Below are 21,581 nucleotides of genomic sequence, written 5' to 3'. Positions count from 1 at the left end.
ACGCAAAGATGCAACGCGACAGGAAAAGGCAACGATGAAATGGATTTTAATTTCCCATTGCCTTTGCTCATTCCTACGAGACCCCTAAGGGGTCTCCCCGACACTCCAGAGACATTCTTCTAGTAACACAAAACCTCTTCAAACAGGTGTTCTCACCTGAGCGCCACCAGCCACCAGCAACCTTGCCGGCGGCGCGCCGAAAACGTTGATTAACCATTTTCTGCCGCCAGTCAAATCTCCGAAATCTCCAATTAAAACACCTTTTAAACACAATGGGCGGACCAATTTATAACGAAAACAAAAATGAAGAAGTAAAAGAAGAAAAAGAAGAATAATAAAAAAAAAACCGAAAAAACGATCGGAATTTTGGCGCCCAACGACGCCGCCGCCGCCGCAGATTGAGACGGCATCGCTCACAGGGGAGAGCCTTCCTTTTCGATTACCTCTTCCGCTGCATCCACACCAGAGATGCAAGCATACAGATCGTGACACTATGTCCCAACCGCGCGGTCGCGGACACAACAAAGTAAACATAATTCCGCCAACAACACCACCACATCGACGATCATGGGAGGTTTGTCGTCATCATCGCGGTTGCGGCGGCGACAATCTCCGATCCCCTTGTTGTTTGCCTCGTGCCTTTACCGAGATGCCTTCCGGTGTGTCAGCTGCTGGCCATGGAGGAAAGAGAAAGGTGAGGTGAGGCTCGCTGTGACTTCGTTCTGATCCGTCACCGGTGCGTGCGCCTGGTCTGTGTTTGTGAGTTTGCTGTGACCAAACCGAACCTCACAACATACCCACAAGCACCTTTTCCCTTCTCTACCTTCCCTCGATAACGGTGCACCGAACGGATCAAACCAACCGCGCGAATCCACACAGGTGGAACGAGCAGGAGGAGGGCAGACGAGCGAAACACAAACCGAGCGACCGAGTCTTCGGCAGCAGCAGCAGCAGCACCAGCACCAGCAACACCAAAATTGCATAATCCACGTGCGGGTTCGTGCTGGTTCGATCAGTGTTGTTTCGTCGGTCGGCGCGATCGGTCGATCGAAGTTTCGGAATCCCGCGATCTCTACTTAGGGCCAGTCCATCGAAACGAATTTGTTGCTGCAACGATCACAACCTTAGAGGCTTCTTCCAAACTAGAGCTGATGCTAGTGCTTGAGTTGTCCTTTGAGGCTCCCCTTTTGGTGCACCCTGGTGCAAGACATGCACCACCGACCGACCGAGAGTATTCCGCGTAGCGACGACAACGATTCCGTGTCCCAGTTTGCTGGCGAGAGCAATGAAGTGATTTGTGAGTGAAAACGGGGTGGAAAAATCAGCAACATCGGAGAGCACAACAACAACAGCAGCAGCAGCAGCAATAGCAGCTGATGATCACGCGAACGACACATGTTCGTGGTGGTTTGGTGAAAATTATTCGGTGAAAGTGGTGCAACGGGGTCGCGAGCGCGCGCGTGTGTGTGTGTCTGTGTACTGAGTTGGCCGTCCCCCGCCCCGGGAGTGCGATCGATCCCCGGGTCCCGTCGCTGTGTGTGCCAAATTGCACGCATCGTCCGCTGATCAGTAGTGGATGCGTGTGTTGACTTTACGGGAAATCTGAGAATCTGAGACCGCAGACGATGGCGGTTTCGTTTGCGACGCTGGTGCCACTGTTGGCCGGTGCAGCCCTAAAAGCGACACCGGCAGCCGCCTCGTTGACGACTGCGGTCGGTGCCGCGATTACCGCAGCCTCGGCCGTCGTCGGCGTCGGCAAGCTGGCCATCGTACCGATTCTGATCGCGTCACTGGCCTACTACAACTACGATCTGTTCGATCCGGAGAACCGACCGTTCAATGTGCCGGAGGTGGACCGGGAGTATGACTTTATCGTTGTTGGGGCCGGTTCGGCCGGGGCCGTCGTTGCCTCGCGCCTCTCCGAGATCGGCAACTGGAAGGTGCTGCTGCTGGAGGCCGGTGGCCACGAAACCGAGATCTCCGATGTGCCCATTCTATCGCTCTACCTGCACAAAAGCAAGCTGGATTGGAAGTACAGGTAAGTAGTGTCGATCGGCTGGCTGGGAATAGGACTGGGTTCGTTGCACCATAAACATAAAGTGACCGCATTGGCGGCTACCACTATGCAATCGCCCTGCGGCCTGGCGCGGAATGCCATTCTCAGTGAGTTCTGCGCGATTTCGGAAAGTCGTCAAACGGCTTCTGAGCTTCGCGAACACGCACAGCGTCGTTGTGGCGCAATGGTATGCGGTCCGGTCCGGCGTTGCACTTCGTTGCACCGTGGTCTGCACATCGTTCTGTGCGCAGAGCGGTCAGGCGTGTAGTACAAGGCGACAACAACTCCTCGTTGTTGGTTGGTTTTTTAGTTGGTTGGAACTGTATGTCGCGAAGGAACGGAACAGTCGCTGACCCTGAAGCAGCATAATACACGAAAAAGTATGGCTCGTTCAATTGATTAACGAAAAGTGCATGTTGCGTCAGTTGCTGCGAGCTTGAACCGCTCGCTCAGGTGGTTTCGGGGATTGGCTTTGGAAAGTGCTAAGTGAGGTAGCGTCTCGGAGGAGCTTGACGACGTGCCAAGTGGTGTGGAGCCCAAGCGCTCCGACCTTGGGGAAAATCAAAGGCGGCCCATATCGATGGGCCCTTCTACTGGGTGATTCGAGATGATCCGGTCGCCGCGCGAAGGTTACGATTGGTTACGATAAAAAGCTCGGCAAACAAAGATGCTGGTAGTGGATCACGTGGATTTGATACAACTCCTTGAGAGTGTCCTTACGTGCGGTGCGGCCTGGAGAAAGCTGATCTCGCTGGATGCCCTGTTTTATTTTTAATTCAGCTTACCGGCCACCGGCACCATATCTACAACACGGATCACGGACGTAACTTGACCGGCCGTCCGTCGTATAAAGGCAATATTGTATAATCCAGGTGGTCCGCGGCGAATATGCTACCCCGAATACGGAATACGGCGAAGCGTAAGCGCCGCGGACGCCGCATTAATTTGCCGGAATCGGAGTCGCCCGAATTTTAATCAAGGACCAAAGCGTTCACTACGGATCCACACCAGCTACGGCCAGCATTTCGAAACGCAAAAGCAATTCGTGCCCGAATGGCGACCCTGGTGATCGGACATGCGTCAAATCAACTTTGACACCTTCCCAAAAAGGCATAATGGCATAGTTCAACAGTATTCGTTGAAGATGTGCAAACGACACACGTAAAACAGTTTGTTCTGATCGTGAGGACTCTGTTAGCTATTTAATTTTCATTTTGATCGACTCCATCATAACTTATCTACATAGTATTGCACAAACTGGCGCAATCGTCGGCACATCACAACCTGGCGATCGTAAAAATGCGACCGCGGAAGCGGTTATGTTGGTTTCTCATCATTCGCCCAAAATGTCACGCCAAAATTTCATCTCCAAAAAATCAAAACGCGATGAGTCCTGTTTTGGTTTATGCAGATTCCTCGCCATGTTTTACATTCCGCACCCTCATTATAAAGGATACGCTCTCCCAGGGGGGATCACCTTTGAAAACCGGTTCGGCGCACGTGGTGATCGGGGTGGCCACCACACGTTCCTCATAAATGAGGTTAGTCGATCATGAGGGACCGGTTCGCGTTCGTGTTCGACGCTTTTAGGGCTGGTATTGCAGCAACAGCCTTTTGGCCAGCCCACCAAAGGTTGAAAACGTGCTAATTGATTTTTATAGGATCTCGCACCATCGAACCGGACGGATCTTGACGGATCTCTCATTCACCTGGTGGCCAGGTGCTACACACAGTACGGTTGACTTCTTGCGTTCCATTCTTTGTTGGCGCGCGCGATAGTGCTTGGAGAAGGTTGGCCTTATTTATGAGGTTCGAAGTTTCTTAACCGACCGCGATCGATCGCAAAGGGTACCATAATAAAAGACTAGCAGTGCGCCGGCATCATAATTATGCTGCGCAACGGTACACCACTCGGGATCTAGCCAGCACATCTAGGCGCTCACAACCGTAGTTCCGTCGATCGATCGATCGATCGATCAAATGATCCATCAATCAATCTAATCGTGCAATCCAGAGTGATAATGCATAATCCGAGCTGGCTATTCGGGTGCGTCAATATTGCGGTTACTGATTGGCCAGGGTGCTGAAGAAGAAATGGATAATGGCGTGTTCTTGAGAGATTGAGATTGACGAAGAAGCCAGACGAGAAGGAGCCTGTTGTGAGCGGTACCAATCAACCGAACCCGACGATTAGGACGACACAGAAATTCGTTTATTAACCGCAGCGAAGGAGTGCATGAATGCAACCGGTTTTTCCAGAGGAAGGGCTTAAGCTTCCACCTCGACCTTCGATGCGAACGAGACCAGTTCGAAAAAAGGCCGAAAAAGGCCTCACGAGGGGGCCAACCGAGATGCAATGGCAATGAGCTGTCTAGCGAGAGCCGATCTGATCGACGTTACGGCTGCGCTTAAGATCCGCGTTCCACCACCGACCGTGTACCAGAAACAGGGGAGGAGGGAAGCGGCGTTAGCGAGAAGATGCCGGCATATTTCGGCAACACGTCGATCGAGTCATCGTCGTCGTCGCCGTCGTCGTTGTCGATTTCCCTTTCCGAGCTGTTTGTTTCCAAGCAAAGCGCCCATTCGATGCGGTCATTCCGGTGGCCATCGGGGAGATGGGGAGTTTATCGATTTCATCGTCTAGACCCCCCGCTCCTGGCGGGCTTATGCATTGAACTTGAAGACGAAGGGTAAAGCGATTGCTCAGCGCCGCCGTGTTGAAGATCAGTTCAAATGAATAGTGACAAGTCACGGTTCGGTTCGCGTTAGGAGCGGAGCAATTGTTTGCTCGCGCTGTTCGGGGTCAACGTCGAGGTGTTTGGCGCGCGCGGAATCGACCTTAAATCTTGTCGGCGCCGCTTCTTCTCGATGGTGGATGGACGTCATCATAACCATCTCGTGTCATCGCAAGTGTCGAGTGGATGGTTCGCGAAAAGTTTGCAGTACCAAAAATGACGACTCATCAGCTGCATTACCGCATCTGGCGTACGAACTTTAGACAGTGACCGACTACATCCTCTCGCTTCTGTTCGTTAGTAGTCGGGTCGTTCATTCTGGTGAAAAATAGATGGAGTTTGGCAAAATTAAGTCGAAATGTAATAAAGATACCGGCCACAACGAGTACCAAACGAGCAGAAACCACCGGATAGGTGAGTGAAAGTGGCCATTCACAACAACGGCAACGGTATACCGGTGGCACAGTTCCGCGCTCCGCGGGTGATTACATGCTACACAGAATCATTTTGCTCTCCGCATGTGTGTTTTTGTGGTCCAGCTTGGCCACGCGACCATGACGGCGTTGATCGAGCTGATGGTAGCAGCAGCAGCAGCAGCAGCAGCCGCTGACACACGAGTTTTGGCCCAACGAACTAGGGTGTACAGCTCACAGACCTGACTTAATGATCGCGACCGCACATTCAGTACCAGCAGAGGGAATAGGAGAAGGTACGTGATTCCATCTTTCGATGCTGGAATCAACCCCTTTTCCCGCTACTTTGGCCAGTGATTGTTGTGGTTGACGAACTTCGACTTCGGAAGTGTGGCCGCCGGCCACTTCCAAACTTTCCGTTGGCTGAGCAGCCAACGAGCATTCCGTTAGAGTTGTCAGTCCAACTTCTTGTGGCGGTGCAGATGATCATGCTATAATCACAGCGACAGCACGATGCAGCTGACGCGCTCACCGAAAGGGCAAAGCGATAGCCGGCGGTCCGTGTTTGCTTCTAACTGGGCATGTTTTTACGTCTCGAAGATTTCTGAAGAGGAGTTTGCGGGACAGTGCAGTAACCGAGCTTGGCGATAAATGATTACATAAGGGCGGCCGCACTCATACGTGCGCGTACATCTCATTTCATGGTGGATAGTCAACTGGCCGCAAATCGGAGCCATACAATCGATACATAGGTTCACCGATTGTCTGTAGAAAGTTGTGGCAACAGTCTCGTTTGCGGCGGAAGACGTTTTGTTGAGATCGAGACCCTTGTTTTCAAACTCCTTGGAATTCCATCGGACAAATATTGTAACGTTAATGTAATTCAATCCAGCTGATGCTTATCAATACAAAATACAATAAACAACAAGGTGCACAACGTAAGTAAACGGATTGGCCGATGGTCAAAACAAGCATATAGGAGGTGCCTGCTGCTGGCTGTCAGAGATAGGGTTGCAGCAGATAAACTCCAAAGTCTAGCAAGCAGGAAGCAACGGCATACGGTAACCGGCTCATACATAGCGCAAGCATACGCGGGCCACAACCTTTCTCGCCGCCCAGAGACCTTCCCATTCACGCGATCGTGACCAAACGGCTGCGATGACCTCCGGTGGCACGGACATTAAAAAAAAACCATTGGGGAGTAATTAAACCCTTCTCCGTCTCCTTTCTCGCGGGAGCACCTCGACGACATGTCGACCAGAAACACATTATGGCGTCATCGCTACCGTCACCACCTCTGTAGAGATCTGCGCCGCGCGCTGTCTTGGGATTGTGGACGCCTGGAGGAAAAGGTAATTTGGAAGTGGAAGTGTTTATTCGCCCCTTGTACCGAGTCGCGCGACCTCACGCTGAACGTCGCAAATGTCTTCCGGTAATCTCCGGTCGTCGTCGTCTAGTCACCCCGAATTGCTACCCCCCAAAAAGCCCGAAACATCTGGGGGGCTCGCAATGTCAAGTTCACGGTACTAAGAAGAAGATAAACGACTGCGGAAGCTCTAAAACGGCCGGTCGGGTCGGTCGGCCAAAAACGATTCAGTTGACCATGTGCCGGCGTTCGTTACGGAGTTTATCGTTACGTCCTAGGCTCGCCGGGAGAGACATTTAGAAAACGAGTGCTTTTTGGGTTAGTGGGGGCCGGTTAAGACGGGCTTTCGCACAAGTACGCACGGTTGAACTTGAACTTTATCTTAACGCCCAGCGTTTGGAATGCGTTCTCTGGGAATATCAGAAGTGGATATATGGGCTGCAATCTACGGAACTGCACTTTCAATTTCATTACTATTACGCTGGACAGCAAGTAATTGAGCGAAAGGCCTTCCTCTCTCTCTCTCTGAGTGGTTCTTTGCTGCCTTGGTTTTTGGTTATGCCTCGAGCATTAATGATGGTCAAGGATCTGACCCAAACCTAAAAACACCTCATCTGATGCGTTAGAGAGGGGGTTAACAAGTTGACCGCCGCCAACGGGAGAAGGTAAACCCATTAATTATCTGTCAGTGAGATCGATTTCGTTTCGAATAAGAGCCGCGCACCATCATCGTGCCAATTCCAATCCCCATTCGAAGGTCTGTGCAGGATGGTACAAGCAAAATGAAGCCCCATCATCCATCAGTTGTTAACGTGTAGCACAGCACACACAAACGCACTCCTCCATGGAGGACACCACGGGCCGTCCACGAATACGTCAACCGTAATGGGTTTATTTAATTTTTCACTCCAATAAATTTTATCGCACTCCGTGTAGATTGGTCAATCGACTTCAAAATTCCAAACTTTCTCGAACATTTTACAACCAACGCGTTTCGCGGTTGCTCGCTTTATGGCGGCCCTCCGGATAATCGGTTTCGGTTTATTGAACGTTATATGATGTACGCGGTGGCCGTAAAAGAGGCAGCAACAGTACAGAGCGCTGTTGCGCCGGAGCCAGGACACTAAACCGTGGGCACTGGGTTTAGTCTCCTCCTCCGGGCACTGGGGTTCTGGGCCGCCCAGGCACGTCCACAAAGGCATTCAGGTGATGCAAGGGATTGTTTCCATTGAGGGCTACGGACCTACCTCAACAAGTCAGTCGAGGGTCGAGAAATGGGAACCGGTTTATGTTCGAACTTGTACCGCGACGTCTTACGGAATCTAGCTGCTTGAGCCTTTGGGCAGGGCGCCGTGCTATCTAGTGCAAGAGTGTGGTAGCCCTGTTCATCATCCGCAAACCATGGTCAGTTCGGTTATGCAGACCACGTACCAAAACCGAGGCGGGAATGTGTACCGTGAGGTACCGACCATAAAATCATCTGATGAAGGTTCCCGTAATGAGCCGACACAAATCGGGCCACCGTCTCATTTCTCCCAAATTAGTGATCCAAGTGTTCCTGGTGATTGTAGTACCGATTTTCGCCTACGACAACGGCAAGAATTGGATCCAATAGATAAGCTCTCTCGTGGCAGCGTATCTCGTGATTTGCATGAAACCTTCACGCTGGAACGACTGCCGACAATTCGTTGCAGAAACCGTGCTTCTGGCGCCTTTGTGCCAGGCCAGTCAAGTCAGACTGACTTTCCCTCTCTGCCAGTAACGTGGCGGTTGTTACCGAGTGCCGTCAGTTGCATAAGCCTGGTCTTGTTGATGCGCTAGTAGAATGCCTAAACCTTCAGCTCACTTTCAGTGAAATCGAAGCGCAGGCGTCGGTTAACGTAATCGCACTTGCATTCGCCTCCTGCACACGCTCGAGGGCTAGTTGAGGTGCGGTTCGAGGTAACGAAAGTGTAAGTCAGCCCCCCCCCCCCCCCAAGGAATGATGCGTACCTCTCCTATGCTCGGGGGAATTATGTACACGAAGCTCCGCAACTAACGATGGGAATGTGGATTGCAATGCGGCGGCGGGCCCTCGATGCATAATGCTTGCATGCATTTGAAGGCCAACGCAGTAGGGAAATGCAGAAAACACAACTCGATCGTTTCCGGTGTGCCGGCAGAATGGCGTTTTTTTCAAATTTCCTTGTAGTAGCTTTACGACGAATCTTCTCTTTGGATTTAACAAATTATGGGCAAAAGAATGAGGCACTCAAGCGATGAAAACCGACTCCACGGTGACACCTTTGACAAGCTCGATTAGTAATTGATTTCCAAACATAAACACGGGACAATGTAAACGGAGTGTTGTGGCAGGAGGTGTGAATCGAAAATCAGTTTCAAAATGACCTCCGCGACATTCCATGACCGTTGGGTGCCACACCTATCGTAGCCCGTGAGAAACGCCGTTCACGTTCACGTGGTGGCCAGGGTTTTCTATCTTTTTTCACGATTTTCCTCCCCGTCTGCGCTTAGTCGAGCGAGTAATGTGCATTGGTTCCTGCTTGCTGCTGCTGCTGCTGCTGCACCATCATCAGCCACAAAACGGTGATTGGTCGTCTGATCATTAGCCGCTTCGATGGTGGGCTGCTGCTGCTACTGTTGCTCTCCGGGCCGGTCGATCGCGGGCTCTATGGCACGGTATTTTGCACCAGGGGTACAAAAAGCAGTACAAGGTCGCGTGGCGTGGCACCGAAGCCAAAGGAAGCCAACCAGCACTTCCATTAGCGGCAGGGGATAGACAAAAAACCCCACAAAATAGAAGGAGCGAAAATTATGAATTAGTTTCAAGCGCGGAGCTGTAATGACAGCTCGAGACAACTCGCATGAACGGCAGAACGACACTACCTTTTGACAGCGGACGGTGTGCCCTCCCCAGGGGGTTGATAAAGATCACAGATAAGATGCTGACCAGAGCACCGATCTGATCTGGATCTGGTAAATCATATTTGTTAACGATCGCACAGGTGAACGTTAACAATCGAACAATGATGCTCTTTGGCACACTAGGGGAGAGTGATTAACGATCAACACCGATCGTCAGTCGATTGGTTCGAACGGTCAACGTTTCGTAATCACCTGCAACTCCCTCCTTCGAGCGGAGAGTGCGCTTCAGTCTTGTGCTGCACCGATTACAAGTGCTTGGTCATCAGTGGCCTAAGAAACATACGCCAAGGTTGCCAAAGGCTATGCGTACGTGACGTACCAAGCGCACGCATCAATTCGGCTTCATAGCAACCTCGATCTCGTAGTCATAAGTAGCAGCCCACGAACGAACACCTTCACGTGGTGGCAGCATTTTCGGGTGCCAGTTTCGACGGCAGATGCAGCCCGATTTAGCCTTGGTATGTGACCATAATTACCTACGCAGACACTTCCACACGCGTGCGTGCTACCGCTGCTGCAACGCGACCACTTGAGGCCATCGGTAATGGTGGATGGTTAAATTCAATTTTGTGGAAACGCTAAAAGCCTCCCGGGCCAAGGGCAACCTGGATCCTAGCAGAGGGCCAAGAGTTTTGTTGTTAAATGTCTCATCTTAATTCGGGAGCACTTTCGTCGGAATTACAAATCCACACAGACAAAGTGGAATCGGTCGACTGACCGGCTAGGCCAGAAGACCACACAGCCAGACCACATCGACTTCACACCCGATCCGCAAACAAACCGTATACCGGTCCCCTACACCTCGATGTTACGACCTGCTTGAGGCGTCTGACGACCTTGCCGATCAGCTCGGTTCGATCATCGATGCCTCGGTTTCGGTTCGGATCTTCTACAGCTCGCATCCGACGAAAACCGGCAAAACAGGTGTTAACAGCAACAGCAGCAGCATGCAGCAACCACTCCGTACACCACCACCGCTGGTATCGGTAAATATGTGCCGTAAGGGGTGACCGACCAAACCAAATGTCTTCGTCGTTGCTTGTTGCTTTTGCATTGTGAGGGTGTCCTCCCAACAATTCCCTCCCCCCCTGTGTGTAGTGTAATGGGCGCTTTTACACAATGACGCAGTGTGTGGTGTGCGCACAGGTCGACACAATTCCCAGTGACCCAGTGAGTAGTAGCCTGCCACAGCCTGTGGAGTCTGGATGACAAATTGGTGAAAATGTGCAAATCACGGAATGGCTTTAAAGGAAGGCGACAGTTGCGGTGACAGTTCGCGATGGATTTGCAGTCAACCTCGAGTGGCCCACGCCATGCTCGATGGTTAGGTTTGACAAAGTATATTTTATGATTGATTTAATTTGATAACGAACCTTCGATGCTACGAAAGAATCATGTTGCCGGCCTATTTAATCGAAGGATCTACTAAAAGGTCGAGATATGAAAGCTGATCAGCAATTCAAATATGATCATAGTTCAACAATCGTTTGGAGTTTCTAAAACCCAACTCCATTAATCATGTTACAGGCGAAGGAGGAACGTAGGATGATGATTGTTGGATTGTAAGTGTCAGTCGCTCTCCTTGGATGGGCGATGCCCGCAAGATGACTCGCACGATCTCGCACACCAATTTGACTGACTCACTTCCACAACGCAAAACAATAAATCGACCACTTGATGTTCGATTTTGCATTTCGTTCAACCAACCCGAAAAAAAAACCCGTTCGGAGGCCAAAAAAACCGGTAAAGGGGTCTTGGGCCGTTTTGATACCTAAACCCATCGCGCAGCTAAGGCCATCATCTTACCAAAAAAAAAAAAGCAAAACTTTCGAAAGGTGCATCTTGGATGATATCCGACGTGATGCAACGTGCGAGGCTGAAACCTTTACAATAACCACCGCAACCCCACGACGATAACCCTATCCTCGAGCAAATCGATTTGACACATTCACTTTGACTGACGTGTTTTGCGTGTTCTTTTCGCTGCCAAACTTTCAGAACTCAGCCACAGAAGACGGCCTGTCAGGCGATGAAGGACAATCGGTGTTGCTGGACGCGCGGCAAGGTGCTCGGCGGTTCGTCCGTGCTCAACACGATGCTGTACATCCGCGGGAACAAGCGCGACTTTGACGTGTGGCGCGCGCTGGGCAACCCGGGCTGGGGTTACGAGGACGTTCTGCCGTACTTCCGCAAATCGGAAGACCAACGGAATCCCTACCTCGCGCGCAACAAACGACAACATGGAACAGGTATGTGAATGCCACTGGAAGATGGCCATCGGCTCGGCGTTAGGCTTATCACTAATCTTCCCTTTTCTCCGTCTGCGCATTTTAGGTGGTTTGTTGCAAGTCCAGGACGCACCGTATCTGACGCCATTGGGCGTTTCGTTCCTGCAGGCAGGCGAAGAGATGGGCTACGACATTGTGGACGTGAACGGCGAACAGCAAACCGGCTTTGGTTTCTTCCAGTTCACGATGAGACGCGGTGCACGCTGTAGTTCCTCCAAAGCCTTCTTACGGCCGGTCCGTAACCGGAAAAACCTACACGTGGCCCTGTTTGCACATGTAACGCGCGTCATTCTGGATCCCGAGACACGCCGTGCCCTCGGTGTGGAGTTTATTCGCAACGGCAAGGTGCAGCAGGTGTTTGCGACCCGTGAAGTCATCCTGTCGGCCGGTGCGATCGGAACACCCCATCTACTGATGCTGTCCGGGATCGGGCCACGGGAGAACCTCGAGCGCGTTGGTGTTCCGGTGTTCCACGATGCACCCGGTGTTGGCCAGAACCTGCAGGACCATATCGCAGTCGGTGGACTCGTGTTCCGGATCGATCAACCCGTATCGGTGATCATGAACCGGTTGGTTAATCTTAACTCGGCTCTCCGGTACGCCGTGACTGAGGATGGGCCACTGACGAGCAGTATCGGGCTGGAGGCGGTCGGATTTATCAGCACCAAGTACGCCAACCAGTCGGACGATTGGCCCGATATCGAGTTCATGTTGACGAGCGCATCGACGCCATCGGATGGAGGCGATCAGGTGCGGAAGGCGCACGGATTGAAGGACGAGTTCTACGAGGATATGTTCAGTTCGATCAACAACCAGGACGTGTTCGGTGTGTTCCCGATGATGCTGCGACCGAAGAGCCGAGGTTTTATCCGGTTGCAGTCGAAGAATCCACTGCGTTATCCGTTGCTGTACCACAATTATCTCACGCATCCGGACGACGTGGGTGTGCTGCGAGAGGGTGTGAAGGCGGCCATCGCGTTCGGTGAGACACAAGCGATGAAACGGTTTGGGTCCCGGTTTCACAGCAAGCAGGTACCGAACTGTCGGCATTTGCCCGAGTTTACCGATGAGTACTGGGATTGCGCCATCCGGCAGTACACGATGACGATCTACCACATGTCGGGGACGGCCAAGATGGGACCGCAGGATGATCCGTGGGCCGTGGTTGATCCGAAGCTGCGCGTGTACGGTGTCAAGGGATTGCGGGTCATCGATGCCAGCATCATGCCGCGCATTACGAGCGGCAACATCAATGCACCGGTCATCATGATCGGTGAGAAGGGGGCCGATCTGATTAAGGAGCTCTGGCTGCAGAAGCACTTCCGGCGAGGAAAGCGTCAGCAGTTCGGTAATGAGACGGAGCAGCAGCAGCAGCAGCCGCAAGGTGCCGGCAATGAGACGATCGTGGCCGTGGATAGCGTTACTTTCATGGCGAACGAAACCATTCCTACTAGCTAAAAGGGGGGGGAGGCTTGGTGCTGCTGCACTTTGGGAACATTCTCATCGCACCGGACCAGAGGTAGTCCTGTGTCTCAATGCCAAATTCAAATGCTCAATCAAAAGATTCGGTGTCGATCGATCAGTGCGACCTCTACTCAAGTTGCTGGCCGGCCAAACCTGTTAGCTGTAAATACCAATAGGAGCTGTTACCGTAGGATAATTAGGAGGAAGAACCGGGTGGTCTATGGTAAACCAATTGAGGCGTACTTTGGGAGCGGAGGGGACACGGTGGATAACGAGGAAGGCAGTAGTCGCGTAGTCCGGATCAGCTTGACATGTGTGAAAATAACATCAAAAGAAACTGACTGACTAAGCTAAGTAAGTAGAACGATACGTTATGTTTGTACATTTTAGTTCACTTTTACCAACGATCTGGACTTTTGTTACGGTTTCGCAGCGCAATTGTTAATAAAGTTCAAACAAAAACCTAGCGCATGAAGGTTTCTTCTTTGAGTGAGAAATACATCGATTCTCTCTATCCACTTTATCGGTTATTTTTGGTTATTCATTCCAAAAATGTAACCACACGTAATTAAAATCGTCGCTTAACTTCCATTACCTTAAGGTTTTTGAAGATGTTTAGAGAAAAATTTTCACAACTTCAAATTTTTATTTGAATATCATACTGAACTACAACTTTTCAAGAATATTTGAAGCTATTTTGGGGAACATTTATTAAAAAATACGTTCATAGTATCAATTCTAGAAAGGTGAGTCTGCAAAAATGTACTTTTGTTATCTAAGAAATCCTTTTTGGTTGAGATGTTCAAGTGAAATTGTCGTGTGTGAAAAAACACGTTTTTAATGTTTAATTTAAACAGCCGTTGGATTTTTTTTTGAAAAGTGAGAGCGAAATTCGAACACTGTGAGCGAAATTCGAAAAAACGTGAGCGAAAACGTAGACGCCATAATTGCATAAATCCAGGGGATTTTTTGAATTTCATTCCATACTGTCGCCGTTGGAAAAGTAACCCTCTCGACCTTAAAATCCGTGCAATCCGTGATACCTCTCTTCCGCAAGAAAGTGAAATCTGTCTTTTAGGAAAAGAAAAATGGTTTAAAAATGGTTTATAATCTTCATATTCACTTGATTTCATCATTGAGGTCCCAAAAAAATACAATAACAACAAGCACTGCTTGCTCTTTTTAAAATTAGAGTGATTCGATAACATTAGCGATGTGAAATTATTTTTCATAACGATCGCAAACCTCAATTTACTTTCTCGCCACGAATAATAAAAGTCCAGCATGTTAAGAATATAGATAAGAAGACTAGCTGCGACTACCCATTAATTGGTTTAATGAAGTATGTCAGATTACTTATCATCCACAGTTTGTGACATATTCCAATCATAACTTATGTCACATTCGGTAACCCCTATCCGGGCTGATACACTACCGAAATAAAATAGCAATTGATTATTGATAAACTTTCTCAAAACCTATCCCGAGGGGGCGGCTACTAGAAAGTCCTAATCCGGTAAGGGCACACCGCCAATGCCTGCCAGGCAAACAACCGGATACTAAAACCTTTCCTGGACGCGCGCTCTCCACCATCGGAACTGGACAAAAGGCTTGCATAACACTGATCTGCTGGAGAGCTTTCCCTCCGAAAAGTAAGAAAAAAAAAACCGGCCGGCTCTCGTGACCAGGCGGCGCGCACTCCTTTATCCCATTTTGGCCTCCCGAGGTTAGCCGAAGGCTAGTCCGTCCTTTTCGCGACTTTGGTTGATGTTATTTAACCAACAAACGGCCGATAACCATTTTCGTAACCGTCAAAACTGCACCAAAAACCAACAACAATAAAAAGAAGAAGAAAAAAAAACTAGACTTTCCTCTCATCCGAACGTTACACCCTCGAGGGCTTTGAAAGAGCTACGGGCCAGACCGCAACCGACGTGCCATGCATTAGCATGGCTCCGTGAAGGTCGACGTACTGCCGCGGGCCTCAAGATCAGCGGACGGACCGACGGCTTTCTTTGCGCGTCCGTCGCGACGCGCCCGAATGAATGATCAATGTCTTTCCGCGTTAATCTTGTGATGCAAGCAGCCACTACGACAACCCCACAGGGACCACCAGGGAGTGGCTAACGAATCTTCAAGGGCATCCACAAATCTCCTCCACATTCCACAATGTACCACAGTGTCCGCGCCAGCATCGCACGCTACTGGACGTGTGTCTGTGTGAAGATTATGATTTCTTAAGCTCCCCGCTCTGATCCCATCGCGAGCACGCGCTGTTGAAACACTTGTCACCATCATCATCATCATCAGCAACACACGCTGCAACCCTCCAAGTGCAAAAAGCCCTAACCTTGAACGCTCCGCTCAGCTTACACGTACAAGCGGTCGCGCGATCAACTCGCCACGATGTTGCTACATACTTGACCGCGACATGCGCTTAACCGACTCCGTAATTCAAACCTCGATGCTCAGTGCACGGTGGTACTAGGAGAAGGAATCCAATTTCCTGTAACCGGTGGCCTTACACGGTACGGCTGCGGCCATAAGTGCGAGAGGCGTTTGCGGATGTTTGACCGGCAACTGACGATGACGATCAATCGACTTGTCGACAACCGCAGACCGGCGACCGACAAACGGTGTCGAAAGCTTCTATTACGCTAATGGATCTTGAGGCACCCCTCACCAACCGCTCACCGGAACGGATCGGAAGGAAGGAAGTTCCACTCCTTCTTGCCACTCCTAACGTCTGTTCGGACGCCACGCGTGTGCGATTTCTTAAGAGCGATCTTAGCCCGATTTTGAGCAACATTCGCCACTCGGTGCTGAAATCGGATCCACGCATATGGGAAACGACAACACTTTGTCCTGGTTTTGCATTTCCTTCTGATCCGGGCAACGACTCCACTCGATGTTGCGTTCATTACCGTGCTCCGAAAGGTGGTGCTGCGTGTGAACCAGTTCCTATCCAGTTACATTGCATCATTAACTCCAGCGGCACCGGGTTTCGAGCCCGCTAAGTAAGCACACGGCGGACATCTCGGCCATCTTGCGAACTCACTCCTTTGATTGATTGGCGCCCAATTTCCGCGATGGCGAGACGAGGATGAGGCTCATTTCAATAAACAAGAGAGGGCTTTTAGCTTTTTGGCAAACAATCGCCACAACACAACACGGACGCTCGGTCGAGATCGCTTGGGGAAGGACCACGTGAAACCTCTCCTTCTTCGCGGAGGATTACTCGATGGGTTGCATCATAAATCCTATGCCTCACGCGGACCATTCGAACCTGCGCATCATCGAGAAAGAGCAATGGAAAGCATCGCGAAGGCGAACGGACATATCATAACATTCGATCGCGTGATCGCGGTGATAAAACGCCTTTCTTCTCGTCGGTCTGCAGATAGCCGCTGGTGAGCGTGAACGATGGACGGTGGGCGATCAAATCCAACCAGGACAAGATAATAAGAAGCAGCAATGATGGTGATGAGACCGATGATGTGGTTGTGGGTGCGCATGCAGCACATAATGCTCTCTCTCAGTCGCGGCGCTGCATCGCCAGCCGCTTACGTAACACGCTGGCTGCTGGCTGCTCGGTTACATCTGTTAGCGCTATTCGCGATTGTGATCTAGAGCGTTACAATGATATTCCATGCGTTCCACAATGATATTGCGCGATTTACGCATCGAGGTTGTGTGGAGTTCATATTCTGAATCGTGGAATGGTCACTGCTGTCTCTTTGGATGACCTGCATCGGATAGCCGATCACGGTGATCGCAATTGGAAAATGCTTATCGCTCCGAACACAAGCAGTAAACATCTTTAGCGACGCAAAGATTTTTGTTTGTAAAAAAAACACAAAGTAGGTGCCGCTTTCAACAGAAAACCTCCAACTCGGGAAGCGGTCTGACCGCCTTGATGTCTTGATCACTTCGAAAGTCGCCAATTATGCCGCGGTGCAAACCGTTTGACATCAATCGAAGTACTTTGCCCCTAATTGAGTCCATAAAGTGCATCCAACTCGGTGAAAAGGTGATAAAGCCGCTGCAGCATCACTCATCGGCGATGCTCGGCCACGGCAACATTGCTGCCACGGCGAGAAAACAACACAAGATGATGCTAATTGTGTCGGCATAGCAGGCGGTGGTGGAGTGGAGGAACACACAAAAGCAACATCATCGCAAAACGTGAGAAAACTATGCTGGCGCGCTACAAGCCAAGCCCCATACTTTGAATCGAAATTGAGCCGCTAATTGAGCTCATGTGGCCCGCGGCTATGATACCTCGCCCTGCCCTCTGCTTCTTCTCCTTCCTCTCCCTGTTGGCAATGATGTTGCTGATGACGATCCGATCCGATGGTGATGAATGATGATGATGATGATGAGGAGCGAATCAAACCGATTATGGCCGGTGGCGCATCGCGTACAAGGTGGCGCGCGGGCCCGGCGCTGCATCGAATCGAATCTCGAGTGGTGCCTTCCGGCGCGGCGGGAACTTCCCACACTGGGCGGCGGTGTGTGCATAAACATTGACCGCATTTTGGCGGGTTTGGCGAACAACTGCCGGTAGCCGGCCGCTTCTCGATCTCGAATCGCGCGTCGTGTGAAAAGCCCTGGCAAACGGTGGCATCGATCGATGTCTAGGTCAGACAGTAAAGGGCTACTAGCGGGGTCCCAGATTCCGGTCTCCGATGGAAAGCATTAATGATGTGAGTGAGGACTGCACCGGGATTGAGACGGTCGCGACAAGGAATTGAAGAATTAAACCTGAACCTCCTCCTGTTGTTGCTGCTGCTGCCATTTTGCACACCGTTGCCACCTTCGGTTGGTTGGTTAGCGGTCCATTTTCATTCCCCCACCTAATTACGGCTCGCATCGGTGCACTCTCCTTTCGCGATTGTAGAAGCTTCGCGCGAAGGGACGCAGGCAGGGAAAGGTAAACATGAAAAGCGAAACCTGGACCAACCCGGCCCCTGGTGGGTGGGGTGGTGTGTGCCTTCTCCCTTGAACTTGAATGAAAGTAAAATCTCCGTAACGGACATGCCGCTCCACTCGGTGCTCGGTGCCCCCCACCCGAAACAAGGGAAACTAATTACGGCAAATTCCACGCGTTGGCGCCAAACGGCCGGAAATGCAGTCAACGAGTGCACCAAGCGTGCCATACCCGCGTGTCCGATTTGCATAGCGCCAAGTGCCACCCCCCTAACAGGCGGGAGGGTTGCTGGGCCATGACGCCATGGTTTCCACTTCCTGAACGGCCACGGAGCCACGGAGTATACCATGGTGAACGCAGTGCGCATAATTATGATCTTTCATACATAATTGCTGACCGAATTACCTTTTCAGTTCGTTTTTTTTTTTTGGTTGTTGCTCATCACCAACACCATTTTATGGACCATTATCCTAGGTCACAACCCCCGGGAACTGGGGTTTCACTGGACACTAGATCGATCGGAAAAGGGCGAGAGAGAGAAGCTCATCCGAGTTCGAAGTCCCATTTTCAGGGGTCCACGGGAGGGGGTTAGGTGTCATAAATTAATGCTACATTCACGGCTAGTGATGCAGAGTGATGACTCGCTACATGAGGCCCAATTCCGCGCTCACACAGACACCATGGAGCACCGAGAGCGCATCACCTTATCATTTGCGCTCGATCACAGTGAATCGCCATTTCACCGCGACGTTTGGGGCCACCATGTTTTTTTTTTTTGTTGGTGGCCCCTCCGGTGAAGATGTAATTATTCAGAAAATGGGAGGGTACAACCGTTGGTGGTTGTTGCTTTTTTTCGGGGTGAAATTTCGTCCAAATTCACCGTCGCTACGGTTCGGTTGCTTGAGGAGAGTGTACTGGTGCCATGTTGACCACCAGTAGTGGTGGTGGTGGACGGAGAGAGCAGCAATTGGAAATCACGAGTGAGTGGGTCATTCGCGACTGGACGGACGGCCCCGGGACACTGTGTAATCAGTTATCGCGATGCGCAGCGCGGCACCGCCGAACAGGCCAAGAGGATGCTTCTGCTCCTCCTCCTTCCTGAGTCCCCTCCCCCCCCTCATCGATGCCATCGTTAAATCATCATCAATCAATATAAAGCAATTACCGCAGCGCCAGGAAAACGAGAGGTCCGGATTGTCCGGATCGTAAAAAGCTTTGCAATCGTTTCAACGTTCAGCCTCTCCTGGAGTCGGACCGGGGCGGAACGAAAACGCACACCATCGGAGAGGGTGTCTCCGGATGCGGAAGCTGGAGCCAAAAAGAGAAAGAACACCAGGCCGGTTTCGCAGTTCCGTTTTGCAAAAGTTGCGATGCTGCTGCTGCTGCTGCACTTCATCGTCATCATCATCATCGACAAGCGCTATCTTTGGCCTGTGAACTGCTCTCGGTACACGCGGCGTTACGCAAGGGACGCCTGGAGCAGGCGCAGGGCACACGCACCGGCGGCTAACAATGTCTAATTGCCGATGATGGATCGCTTGATCGCGCGCGCGCGCTCGCACTCGCTCGCGTTTCCATCCGGATTTTCGGATCGGAAGTAAATAATGCTCGATCGGCAGCTGTCTGCAGAGGCGGTCGGCGACGGCGGCGGCGGCGGCGAAGAAGTAATGAAGTGAGTGAGTCTGCGCTGATGGCTTTATCTTGGCAAGCTCTCGCCGGCCAGCTCCTATATCATTATAGACGTGCGCACATCATGCATCATCATGCGCAGGCGTTACGATGCTCCTCGGTTCAATCGGACAATCGAACCGTGGATCACGGATGCAGCAAAGATAGACACCCCCTAGATAGGGGATAGGGGGGATGGAAGCATAATTGAAGTACGGTTTGGGCGATCGTGTGATCATCACCTTTCATCAAGCATTGTTAGCTGGTGTGATGCGAACAAACTGCGCGCATATGCCGCTTGCAGTATCTAATTTTTGGCTACATCATTAACGTCTTGTTCGCTAAATTCGGCTCACAGCTGCAGCTTGTTGCTGAGAAAAAAATGCAGAAACCGATCGAAACGTGATCCGGTTGCGTGCGAAAATAAAGTAAAATGACTTGGTTATTGCTTCCAGCATGGCTTGTGTTAAGTCTATCAACAATATCCGAAATAGGAAGAGTCGTCCACGAAGCACACCTCTAGCGTTGTGTATAAAACAGTTCTGTTTCGAATATCAAACAATAATTCATTGAAGTCTGCATAACGATGCCTGGTGCTGTATTGTATACGTCGCGCTTATATGTAAATGCTAAACCAGGGCTTTTTTTTATTGAAAACCTTGGATTATTTACCATAAATGTCAATAGTTCCTTAGTCAGATGAAATGCATTCATGTAGCTCGAAAGCTCTCAGATTGAAGAATTTACAAAATTTCAAGCAAGCAAAAAAGCAGAAATAATGCGACTTATGCGGGACAAAATACGGAAATCGAACCAACACCGCCTCAACGACGAATGGGATCGTCCCTTTAAACCACCACACCTTGTGTATAAAGGACCACCTACATCGACGCATAGTTGGGCCAACTAACGAATGCCTACGACCACCATCGAGTCCTTGGATGAGGTGCGTACTGTCGAACATTCCGTAACGCCACTCCTAGCTACCGGAACTAGCGAACGAACCGTTTACTACACCTTTCGGTATAGCATGCCATGCCTCCTGCTGCACACGCGGAATCACTAAACTCAACACCAACGGCAACGATATCAGTCAGCACGATCTCGTCTCTCCCCACCCCATAACCACACACACACACACACATCGACCAGCACGATCGGCAATCATTACAGAGAAAGTGACTATTATATTGGATCGTAAATAGGATGCAGCTCCCTCGGTGGAAAAGAATTAACGTCGGGGGCCGAAGTCACGTTATCAGCGATTGCAAGGTACGGCGTGTGTTGTGTAGTCGTTGTGTAGCGTTTACCGGGAGGGAGCAAGATTACATCTAATCGCCAATCCGTCTGCACAACGCCGGCCCACGGAAGGCACTGTAGGGCGTTTCGTAACCGGAGCGCAATCGACCGGTGGCAGCAGCTGACGGCATACTTCCGATTCGGACCGACCTCCACCGCCCGCCCATAGGGCAACATTGGGGCTTCCACTGATAACACGTAGTTCACATTTAAACAATTAACATAAATAAAGAGGAAATGCTGGCTGGTAGGCTAGGGATTGACGCGGGTTCCGGTGAGCAACGAAACGCTCAACTTGAGCGCCATGGACCACTTCTTTTTGATGGAGCATCCCACGGAGAGCAGTTCAGTAGAACGTTATCGGTGATCGAGGGAGCGAACTGGGTCAACATTAATGCAGCGTGTGATGGTAATCTATCGAATGATTGAATATTGAT

General features: G+C 50.8%; 2 protein-coding genes across 6 annotated transcripts in view; one reads left to right on the top strand and one right to left on the bottom strand.

Annotated features, from left to right (window-relative positions):
- The window catches only part of LOC125948887 (flotillin-2), a 135,017-nt gene that overhangs the window by 37,395 nt on the left and 76,041 nt on the right, over positions 1–21,581 (bottom strand). The window lies entirely within an intron of this gene.
- Positions 1,120–13,335, top strand: LOC125948843 (glucose dehydrogenase [FAD, quinone]). The gene is made up of 3 exons (XM_049675323.1): positions 1,120–2,038; positions 11,494–11,744; positions 11,830–13,335. Exons 1-3 carry the CDS (start codon positions 1,626–1,628, stop codon positions 13,239–13,241), a joined length of 2,076 nt encoding a protein of 691 aa, XP_049531280.1. The 5' UTR covers positions 1,120–1,625; the 3' UTR covers positions 13,242–13,335.

This window comes from Anopheles darlingi, chromosome 2, assembly GCF_943734745.1.
Source record: "Anopheles darlingi chromosome 2, idAnoDarlMG_H_01, whole genome shotgun sequence".
NCBI classification, from domain to species: domain Eukaryota; kingdom Metazoa; phylum Arthropoda; class Insecta; order Diptera; family Culicidae; genus Anopheles; species Anopheles darlingi.
Note: the sequence above shows the minus strand (reverse complement) of the source record. Positions and strands in the feature narration are given on the sequence as shown.

What these genes read in the sequence shown, in the direction of transcription:
- LOC125948843 (XM_049675323.1), top strand. Translation starts at nt 1,626, where the DNA reads ATGGCGGTTTCGTTTGCGACGCTGGTGCCACTGTTGGCCGGTGCAGCC. An exon ending in AAGCTGGATTGGAAGTACAG is followed by an intron (nt 2,039 to 11,493) that starts GTAAGTAGTGTC and finishes CCAAACTTTCAG; the next exon opens with AACTCAGCCACAGAAGACGG. An exon ending in CAAACGACAACATGGAACAG is followed by an intron (nt 11,745 to 11,829) that starts GTATGTGAATGC and finishes TGCGCATTTTAG; the next exon opens with GTGGTTTGTTGCAAGTCCAG.